The following is an 11,281-nucleotide window of genomic DNA, read 5'->3' on the forward strand; positions in this document are numbered from 1 at the left end:
GCACAAGCGGAGCACCGCTCTCTCCTTCCTCCTCGGGAGGAGGAACCACGTGCATCTCCACACACACACCCCAGAGATGCTCCATTTGGGAGACCCACTTCAACCCCCCCCCCAAAGAAGCAAGGGACCCCTCACTAGAAGCGGAAGCAGGGAAGAAAAAGGCATCCCTGCCCTGATTCCTAGTAAGTCTTGTCTTATTATCCACACATGCTCAGGGAACCTCTTGCTTCTATCTAGCGGTTCATCAGTTTTATTATCACAGAATTATGGATTTGCTTTGTAGGATTTGTGAGCCCCTCTAGATCAGGCAGGCAGAAGGTGGCAGGAGACCAAGGGAGTCCCTCCGATCTCTTCCTGAGAGCACAGAGAGGTTAGTGGGTGGCCAATAGTTAGTTCGTTTTTCTGAGCATGAAGGCTTGTTCAATGAATGTTTTACTTCTCCTGATGGTTTATCAACTTTACAACAGAGCAACACATTTGCTTTTGTAGGATTTGCTGGCACCTCTGATTCGCACAGAAAGAACCTGGCAGAAGACCAAGGGATTCCCTCCGATCTCTTGGAGGCTTCCTGAGAGCCCAGATGGAGGAGCAAGACTCAGCTGGCCCTGAAGTGGGAAGAGACCATGATATGCAAACTGGGAGAAGTGGGGGATTCTGGGAAAACTCCATGCAAAGGATCCTGGGTGAGGAAGACACTCTTTGCTCCAATGTGCAGAGCCAGCAGCTCAGGCAGTTCTGCTACCAGGAGGCCAAAGGACCCCGAGAGGTTTGCAGCCGACTCTACCGCCTTTTCCGTCAGTGGCTGAAGCCAGAAAGGCACACGAAAGCTGAGATGCTGGACCTGGTGATCTTGGAGCAGTTCCTGGCTGTCCTTCCCCCGGAGATGGAGAGCTGGGTGAGGGAATGTGGAGCAGAGACCAGTTCCCAGGCAGTGGCCCTGGCTGAAGATTTCCTCCTGAGTCAGGCAGAGGAGAGGAAGCAGGAAGAGAGAAAGCAGGTGAGAGAGACTTTCCTCTGGAAACTCCCAAGGACTTCCAAACAAGAGGGAGAGTATCCCAAAATGCAGTACTAATGTCCTATCCCTTTATAAATAGGATCCATGGAATGAGATCTGATACCCCTCAAGTTGTTGTTTTCTAATCCCTCATTCTCTGTTTTGAATCCGTGTTGCTCTTTCAGGGAAAGAATCTGCTTATAGAAATGGGCCCCGATTCCTCTGAGGCAGAGAGGACTCTGTTGGACACCAGAGAGAGACCACTGGGTAAGGAAGAAGGAGCTTTTTCTCTGTAATATTTAGTGCATTTTGGAACTAATAATTGGGTTCTTTTCATGTTTTGATGGGAGACATATGGAAACAAGAGCCCAGAGGAGCAGAGACAGTATTTTGACACAAATAAAATATGGGTTAAAGTGTTGAAACATGTTTGGCAGGTTAGACTTTTTTCTGAGGCTCGTCTGTAGTTTGAGATGCACAGCTGAACCTCAGAGAGAATCATATGTTCTGGGTTTCCCACTTCCCTTTGTCTCTTGCAGGTGAGGGAACAATGGCATCAAGACCTCCTCCTCCCTCTTTTCATGGTGGCAAAGGGGAAGCAGCGGCTGTGGAACCAGATCAGGTAGGGGGATGGAAACGTGTGGGGAAAGAGGCCGAGGGGTGGGGCAGCCAGTTTGCCTTGGAGCCGAACAAATCTCTCTCCTTTCCTTGGCTTCTGTCAAAGTGGCTCCTCACAAAGGCTGAAATGGCGCTATAATTATTTATCAGAGTTTGCCACTTTCTTCATAATATTTAACACTTAATGCCAATATAAGCTTCTAAGCTAAGCTTGCCATATTTCAGGCGAGATCATCTTTATGTTGTCTAAGAGGACATTTCCCTCTTTCTTTTAGGCTCCAGTGTGCTTTGACGATGTCGCTGTTTGTTTCTCGGACGATGAATGGGCGTTGCTGGATCCTGACCAGAGAGCTCTGCATAAGGAAGTCATGGAGGAGAATCGTGGGATCCTGGACTCTCTCGGTAAGGTTCCCTGCTGGATCACAATATCTGTTTTGAAATTCCATGCGTAGCTCTATGTGATGAATCACCAATATATTGATGGAGCTCGGCAAGTGTCTTGAATTCTAACATCCCCACCGTGAACCCCAAATGGGGGGATATCAACGGTTTACTCTGTGAATATTCTTCTTCCAGTTATGCCTTTTAAAACAATGACCAGGCTGGTCTGAACTAACCAGGCCTTCTTAAATGTCAGCTTCACCGTGTGGTATTTATATGCACAGAAGTTGTCCCGGGTCGGTTGACTCTTTTTGTCAGGGGTTCTTGCAACTACTCTAGAGTAACGACGGTCCACATGCCGGTTTTTAAACAGTTTTTATTAGTGCAGTCTATTTACAGTGAGACAGGTGTGTAAAAGCATGTCTGCTCATTCCGATGCAGAATCCGGCACTGCCCCTCCCCTTGACTTCCGCCAACATAAGAGTCTTGGGACAGTGAACCTTCTTCCCCTTTTTCTCCTGCGTGATTCTGGGACCGGAGGAAAGGGTCTACACTCCATGTTTTCCTTCTCCCCCCTTTCCCCCTCCATTTCCTCCCTCCTGTGTGGCCGGGTCTCTCCCATGCTGCCAGAGCCCCGGCCCTCTCCCTCCATTTCCTGACAGGCTTCCTCAGCGTCTTCGCTTTCATCACTGCTTGGGGAGGAGCTACTTCTGATGCACGGGGGAGGCTCTCTATACTGTCTCCCCCTTACACTTTTATAAATTCTTTGACTCACAATATTACAATTTACCATTATCTATTAACATTTAACCCTCCACCAAATAGTTAACATTTCTCATACCACTAAAGAATGCTACATTGTGACACAGAGAAGTGTTCCTGAGTCAACAGTGTGATGCAGCAGCTCAAAAAGCCAATGCAGTTCTGGGCTGCATCAATAGGAGTGTAGCATCTAGATCAAGGGAAGTAATAGTACCACTGTATTCTGCTCTGGTCAGACCTCACCTGGAGTACTGTGTCCAGTTCTTGGCACCGCAGTTCCAGAAGGATACTGACAAGCTGGAACGTGTCCAGAGGAAGGCAACCAAAATGGTCAAAGGCCTGGAAACGATGCCTTATGAGGAACGGCTTAGGGAGCTGGGTATGTTTAGCCTGGAGAAGATAAGGTTAAGGGGTGATATGATAGCCATGTTCAAATATATGAAAGGATGTCATATAGAGGAGGGAGAAAGGTTGTTTTCTGTTGCTCCAGAGAAGCAGACATGGAGCAATGGATTCAAACTACAAGAAAGAAGATTCCACCTAAACATTAGGAAGAACATCCTGACGGTAAGAGCTGTTCGGCAGTGGAATTTGCTACCAAGGAGTGTGGTGGAGTCTCCTTCTTTGGAGGTCTTTAAGCAGAGGCTTGACAGCCGTATGTCAAAAATGTTTTGATGGTGTTTCCTGCTTGGCAGGGGGTTGGGCTGGATGGCCCTTGTGGTCTCTTCCCTTTTTTTATAATAAATTTTTATTGATTTTACATAATAAAGAAAAAACAGACAAACAAACATACATACCGAACATATTATCCACCTTCTTCTAACCCCCCTTCACAGGCCCCCTCCTGCCACGAGGGAGTCCCCCGAAAAGTGGGCAGCCGAAGGTGGTCCATTTTATAATTGGGTTTGTCCCCATCCCTCCCCTCCCCCCCCCAGAACCCCCCCTGCCACCGAGAGGCTCTAGTATGGCAGGGAGAGGTGCAGGTGGGTGCCCACCCAACTATTTATCCCTAGACATACAACATAAAGGACACAACATATCAATTTTTCAAATTCCTAAACTACTTAACATTGTTTTGATGACTTCCCCAGATGTCCCCCAACTGATTTTCATTATTATCCAAATTCTATTTTCATAACAGTTTCATAAAACCCAATTTTAACTCCTTCTCTTTTACAAAAACCTTCTTGCTGGTAATCTTTTTTTCCCAAATCTTTGTCTCCTTTTTCTTTTCTGTCTAATATCATATTTTCTCTTCCCTAGCCTGATCTATGCTCCAAGAAGAATTTAATGAAATTAATCCTTTCTTTATTTCCAAATATTTTCCTTTATCCTTAATTATACCATACCTCCTCCTCTCCCCTAGATTCATTCCCCCATTTGATGCAGCAGTTCCTTAGTACAGTCCAAATTTCATAACCATATTTCCCCCTCTAGTTAAGAAATTCAACGTCCCTTCATCCCACTCCCGTTCTCTCCCATTTTGCCACCCATAGTTTAGGCCTCCTTTCTTTTTGCCCCCCCCCCCCTCCACAAACTCTTTCCCTTGCCAATTCACATTTTCCCACACTTCTCAAAAAATCAGTTCCAATTCTTGTTCTTCCAACTTAAGCAAATCAGGGCTATCATGAAAGTCCTGGTCCTGAGAGTCCTGGTCATTTTCTCCTCCTTGTTCAATGATTCCTTCTTCCTCTTCTATATGTTCTTGCATTTTGTTGTCAGTAATTGGTTTCGTATTGTCAGTCCCATTCTGAATGATTTCTTTCGCTTCCTGGTATTGCTCTCTGACGCTTCTTAACTGTGCAGAAAATTGTTGCTGCCCGATTGCAAGGTCTCTCAACAGTTTTAACGATTCTAACACTGTCCTCTGGAAAGCAGATGTTCCAGATGTTGACATTCTTCCCAGCTCAAGGGCAGAAAAGAGATAAGAGGACAAAGAACAATGGAGACTCCAACTCCAAGGCAAAAGGGTCCAACATGGCTAAAAAATGATCCAAATTTCTTGTAGCTCCACATTCATATCACTTCTTATTCCAACGCAGGCCAATTTAACTTTGTTATTGACAGCTGTCAGTCTTTCCTTTCATTAATCCTGGCTGCTTCTCTTGGGGTGCCGAATCCCGGGTTGGGAGGGGGTTTTTCCAGACTGCTCCCTCTTACTTTTGCAGGGGTTTTTTTTTTTAGTCCGATAACTCTCCCCCCCTTCACCCTGCCTTAGGTGGGGAAGTTAAAGTCTTTCCTTTAAAATTTTGAATCTCTATATCCTTTCCCCTGGCTTAGGGCTCAAACACTGCTTCTAGCTTTCTCAGTGGGTAGAGACCGACTCCCGTTTTTAAGCCTCTTCCCTTCTCCGAATTATCCAAATTTAAATCCATATTAAAGTCCGATAGGCTCTACTCACAATTTTAATCCAGATTCTTTGAGAGAATTGGCCGCTGTAGCCTCGTAGTTCTGCAGCGTCGCACTTTGAAGTTAGGGATTTAATGTCTGCCGCGTCGCAGCTCCAATCCCCCCACTCTTGGGGGCTCAAAACAGAGCCTTGCCGGGGGGGGGGGAGAGCCCGCTTTTGACGCCCGCCAGACGACCTGGCCCCAAGACGCTCGACTTGGGGGTTTCCGGGGGAATTCGCTTCGCTGGAGCGATTCTCCCCTTCTTCAAAGTGCCTAGGTCCGCTCCGCTGAACGGACCTCCAACCTCGATGGCGTCACGACCAACTGGAGGTCCGCGGCCCTTGTGGTATCTTCCAACTCTATGATTCTATTCTATGATTCTATGAGAGAACCGTTTGCCCACTCTCTGCACAGCAGTGATTGACAAGTTGACATGATTCTATGATTTACCATTAGTTATTAACATTTAACCCTCCACAAAATAGTTAACATTTCTCATACCACCAAGGAATGTTACATTGTGACACACAAACATGTTCCTGAGTCAACCGACCACACTTCTGACTTCTCATCTGACAGACGCAGCTGCTGTAGAACAAGATAACGGTATCTTCTGGCTCGGTTGCCGTTTGATTACATCCTTTCAGATTTCTTCACCTTTGGAGCTCTGCAAAACTTGGTTGTATGTCCCTCCTTATTACAGCTGCAAGAGTGCAGCTGGCATGGAGGTTTAAACCATTGAGCCTCTTGGGCTTCCCAATCAGAAGGTCGGCGGTTCGAATCCCCGTGATGGGGTGAGCTCCCGTTGCTCGGTCTCAGCTCCTGCCAACCTAGCAGTTTGAAAGCACACCAGTGCAAGTAGATCAATAGGTACTACGGCAGCGGGAAGTTAAACAGCGTTTCCGTGCGCTGCTCTGGTTTCCGTTATTGTGTTCTGTTCCGCCAGAAGCAGTTTAGTCCTGCTGGCCATATGACCCAGAAAGCTGACTGTGGACAAACGCTGGCTTCCTCAGTCTGAAAGCGAGATGAGCGCCACAACCCCATAGTCGCCTTGGACTGGACTTAACCGTCCAGGCGTCCTTTGCCTTTTGCCGTTGCCTTTATTACAGTTGTAGAAAATAATCTTTTTATGAGTGCCCTTGTTACTTCTCCGAGAAATGAAGCTTGAGTTAGAGAATCTTAATGAATAATCTTCCCCCCTTTCAATGCATTCCTCTGTTAATTTAGAGTGTTAAATTTGGATTGCCATCCATTCTGGATATGAGTACGTCATTTTCTTTTACAAAAGATCCTAGAATATTACTCCCTTTCTGTTTTTCATAATATTCTGCCAGCTTTAACTTTTCAGTAATAGTTAAAATTCTTTCATATGACTCTGGCAATCTTTCTTTCCTTCATGTTTTAGACCAAATAAGTTTCTTATTAAATTATGAAGTCCTCTTGTAAATCCAAAAACTTTCTCTAAATTGTGAATCAACTCTCTGGTGGTGAGACATCGGCCTCAATATATAATATCACTTCAAGGCTGTCTAATGCTATTCTTAGCCTCCTATTCCACTATGTAAAATTTCCACTTTCCAGCCTAAAATGTTTTTTATACTTCTCAATCTGCCTTTAAATTTTGTTTCTGAGAGAATAATTAAGAGAACACTGGGATCAGGTGGGCCCAAGGGCTAAGGTCAGTTTCTGAGGTAAAACTTGTCTCTTTACAACTCTGCATCGGCCTTTCTGGATTATTCATGGTTTTCTGGATTTTGTGGGCCCAAAGCCCATTTTCTGTGGTATTTATATGCGTGGAGGTTGCCCCGGCTTGTTTGACCCTTAAAAAAAGATAGCTCTTTTTCTCTCCTAGGAAAAACTGCGCAAGATTCTCTGTTTAGGGTTTAAGCAGAACACATTACATCGCTTTATATACTAAAACATGTTTACATGTGCTTCTATCTATTATATATATATATATATATATATATATATATATATATATATATATATTCTTTATTGATTTTGATTATTTGTACATTTATTCCATATAAAACAAGCAGCAGCTGCTCTCACAGAAAATCTCTCTCTCACTCAACAGTTGAGAACAGACCTAAGGGGAAAATGGCCTCCTGGAGTGACAGTCACCCTTTCCATAACATTTTGGAGGCAACACTCACAAACAGAGTTCTTAGGGAAGTTGAGGCAACTTCTGTCAGGTTTTTGGTTTTTGTTTTAGCCTCTGCCCATTTCTCAAATGGAAGACCAATGTCAGAGTTGGAGTGGATTTCATGATTGTGGCAAACAAAATCCGTCCTTGAAAAGAGCCAGACTTTTTGACCTCTGGTTCCCATAAATAGTTCCGTGAGATCTGGTCAACAAAGTCCGTGACCCATTCTTCAAAAATTGGGGACTCTGTTTCTTCCAGAGGATCTAATTAGTTTCTCTCTGTGTTGTAGGTGGTGATGAATTGGAAACGAATAATGGGGGAGACCTTGACAAAATCCACACAGTGGAGAATCCATATCAAGACTGGGAGTGTGGAGAGAGCTTCAGTCAGAGCTCCCATTCCAGTCGAAGAAAGCAGAGTGGGAAGAAAGGCTATCAGTGCTCAGAATGTGGGAAGAGCTTCAGTCGGAAAAACAGTCTCACTTCCCATCACAGAATTCATACAGGGGAGAAACCCTATCAGTGCTTGGAATGTGGAAAGAGCTTCATTTGGAAAAACAGTTTCAATTCCCATCACAGAATTCATACAGGGGAGAAACCCTATCAGTGCATTGAATGTGGAAAGAGCTTCATTCAAAGTGCCATGCTCTCTTCTCATCAAAGAATTCATACAGGGGAGAAACCCTATCAGTGCTTGGAATGTGGAAAGAGCTTCAGTCACAGTAAGAATCTCAATTCCCATCAAAGAATTCATACAGGGGTGAAACCTTTTCAATGCCATGAATGTGGAAAGTGCTTTCATGGAAGAGGAAATCTCACTTCCCATCAAAGAATTCATACAGGGGAGAAACCCTATCAGTGCTTGGAATGTGGAAAGAGTTTCAGTCACAGGGGAAAACTCACTTCCCATCAAAGAATTCATACAGGGGAGAAGCCCTATCAGTGCTTGGAATGTGGAAAGAGCTTCATTTGGAAGGATAGTCTCACTATCCATCAAAGAATTCATACAGGGGAGAAACCCTATCAGTGCTTGGAATGTGGAAAGAGCTTCAGTCACAGAAAGACTCTCACTTCCCATCAAAGAATTCATACAGGGGTGAAACCTTTTCAATGCCATGAATGTGGAAAGTGCTTTCATCAAAGCGGAAATCTCACTTCCCATCAAAGAATTCATACAGGGGAGAAACCCTATCAGTGCTTGGAATGTGGAAAGAGCTTCATTTGGAAGCATAGTCTCACTATCCATCAAAGAATTCATACAGGGGAGAAACCCTATCAGTGCTTGGAATGTGGAAAGAGCTTCATTCAAAGTGCCATGCTCTCTTCCCATCAAAGAATTCATACAGGGGAGAAACACTATCAGTGCTTGGAATGTGGAAAGAGTTTCAGTCAGAAGGGAAAACTCACTTCCCATCAAAGAATTCATACAGGGGAGAAACCCTTTCAGTGCTTGGAATGTGGAAAGAGCTTCCGGGAGAGGGATAGCCTCTCTTCCCATCAACGAATTCATACAGGGGAAAAACCAGGGGCGTAGCAAGGGGGACGGGCCGCCCCGGATGCCATTCTGGGGGGTGTGACACTCGGCAGGCCCCCCACCTCCAGTTCTGACAGCCGCCCCTGCCGCCGCCCCAGAGGCCCTGATGTTGCCACCATCCGCCTTCCCTTCACAATGCTGACGGAGCTGGGATTGGCCCAATCAGCGTGGCGCGGCAAGGCCGCCTCCAAACCTCGCCGACCAATGAGGTGTTGGGGGAGTGTCATTGCAATAGTTGTATAGGATTATTATTTGGGGAGACTTTGATTAGTATGTGGGCAAGGATTGGAAGAATGTTCTTGTCATTCAGCAACCGAGCACCAGATCTAAACCGGTAAAGCCAGATATTACAAGTTCCTTTTCTTACTTTCTTTATAAATTTGATTTTTACTTTCCAGATTTATACATTTCATCCATTTTACAATCATTTTAACATTTCAAAACTTGACTTCCTCTCTCTGCAGTTCCTTCCATTTATTTTTTAAAATATCTTCTGCATATCCAAATTCATTTAATTGGCTCATTTCATTATCTACTTTAAAATATATACTCTTACGAAACTGCAAATTATTACAATGATCTTCTCAATTGTTTTATCTGTTTATACTTGATCTCTAAATATTAAATAAACCATTTCCGTTCTTTTATAAAACGTTTGTTCTCTTGGTTTCTTATTCTTCCGGTAAGTATCGCCATTTCTGCATATCCCATAATTTTTTGTATCCATTCTTCCTTTACTGTAGTATACATGAATAAATTTCTATAGCCTTTAGGTCGTTCTGTCCCTATAATTTCCAAAAGAAAAGCTTCTGTGTTTTTTAATAAAGGTTATTTCTCGAAGCTACGAACATGAGTTTGACCAAACTGCGGGAGGCAGTGAAAGACAGGAGTGCCTGGCGTGCTATGGTCCATGGGGTCACGAAGAGTCGGACACGACTAAACGACTAAACAACAACAACAATTTTAAACATCCTTTTCAATTCATTATATATCATTTCCCAATAAGCTGTAACCTTACTACAAAACCACCACATCTGATAAAATCCCTTTTTTCTCTTTACATTTCCAACACTTATTTGATTTGGATTTAACAAAATACATACTCACATATTTTAATCCTCACTTTTACTTAACATTGTTTTGTGGACTTCCTCGGATCCCATCCTTTTGATTTTCATTTTTATCTTTGTCTTTGGCAGTTTTCATATATCATAATTTCAGCCATAATCACTAAAAAACCGTTATTTTAAACTATTCATACTTCTGAAACTTTTGTTTCTATTTCCCCCCCCCCACTTTTTAATCACCTCCTTCTATCCCCCCCCCCCATCCCCAGGCCTCCTCCTGCCACTAAAAGGTCCCAGGGTAGACAGTCAGAAGTGATCCTTTTTCTAGTCAAGCTTCTCCCTACGTCTCCCCTCTCCCCCCAAAAACCTCCCCCTGCCACTAAGAGGCTCCAGCCTATGAAGAACAGAGGCAGAAAGCCGCTCAACCATCTAATTCCACACACATAAACTCTTTAACTATCCTAGACATAATTCTCAATTCACACATACATATCATATATTTCCTCCCCTAGCCTAAAATCTCATCCAAAAGAAAATCATGCAATTAATCATTCCTTTTATATCATCTACATTTTTCCCATCTATTTCTGCCTCTTCCTCCCCCCGGTCTTGTCTTCCCCAGTCGATAGAGCAAATTCCATAATATAGCCCAAGTTCAAATCCATTTTTATCCAATCCTAGGAAAAACCACAAATTCATTTTTTAATCCCACTCCCATTCTTGCATGTTTTACAACCCAAACTTCTGTCCTCCCCTGCCTCTGCCCCCCTAATTCCATAAAGTCTCTCCCTTGCCATTCACTAGTCATCACATTTTCCTTCAGTCCCAATAATGGTTCTTGTTCTTCCATCCCTCCCTGGGTTAACAAAGTTCCATGATGCTTCTTGGTAAATGTTCTCTCCATCTTGGAATCTTCCTTCTTTTTCCCCTTTAAGATCTTTCACCTTGCCCTCAGGAACTAATTTTTCATTATCTCTTTCCTCCACTATAGTTTCTTGAATTTCCAATCCATCTTCCTCTTCCTCCAATATTTTATTATTCCTTTCCATCTGTAAACTGAGCCGGTGCAGCCCACATGTAAATTCCCATAACATTTTTAGTACAGTGGAACCTCTACTTATTAATAACTTGACCTACGAATGTTTCGACTTCCGAACAGAGCTCCGTCCGCCATCTTGGATGTGGTTTAGATAGGATTTTTTCTACTTACGAATTTTTAGGTAGGGTTGCTTCGACTTACGAATTTTTTCTCCCAATGCATTCCTATGGGATTCGACTTACAAATCTTTTCTACTTACGAATGTGCGTTCAGAACGCATTAAATTCGTAAGTAGAGGTTCCACTGTACTGTCTGTTGAAACCCAGGTGCTGCTCCGGATGTTGACAT

The 11,281-nt window shown here is 43.8% G+C and overlaps 1 protein-coding gene across 1 annotated transcript; it reads left to right on the forward strand.

The window, feature by feature from the left end:
* On the forward strand, positions 1-9,453 carry LOC132591156 (zinc finger protein ZFP2-like). The gene is made up of 6 exons (XM_060271132.1): positions 1-182; positions 490-997; positions 1,180-1,261; positions 1,534-1,616; positions 1,888-2,014; positions 7,584-9,453. Exons 2-6 carry the CDS (start codon positions 581-583, stop codon positions 8,825-8,827), a joined length of 1,953 nt encoding a protein of 650 aa, XP_060127115.1. The 5' UTR covers positions 1-182; positions 490-580; the 3' UTR covers positions 8,828-9,453.
* The last annotated feature ends 1,828 nt before the right edge of the window (positions 9,454-11,281 follow it).

The sequence above is a fragment of the Zootoca vivipara genome, chromosome 2 (genome assembly GCF_963506605.1).
Source record: "Zootoca vivipara chromosome 2, rZooViv1.1, whole genome shotgun sequence".
NCBI lineage: Eukaryota > Metazoa > Chordata > Lepidosauria > Squamata > Lacertidae > Zootoca > Zootoca vivipara.

What these genes read in the sequence shown, in the direction of transcription:
- LOC132591156 (XM_060271132.1), top strand. Translation starts at nt 581, where the DNA reads ATGGAGGAGCAAGACTCAGCTGGCCCTGAAGTGGGAAGAGACCATGAT. An exon ending in AGCAGGAAGAGAGAAAGCAG is followed by an intron (nt 998 to 1,179) that starts GTGAGAGAGACT and finishes TTGCTCTTTCAG; the next exon opens with GGAAAGAATCTGCTTATAGA. An exon ending in CACCAGAGAGAGACCACTGG is followed by an intron (nt 1,262 to 1,533) that starts GTAAGGAAGAAG and finishes TGTCTCTTGCAG; the next exon opens with GTGAGGGAACAATGGCATCA.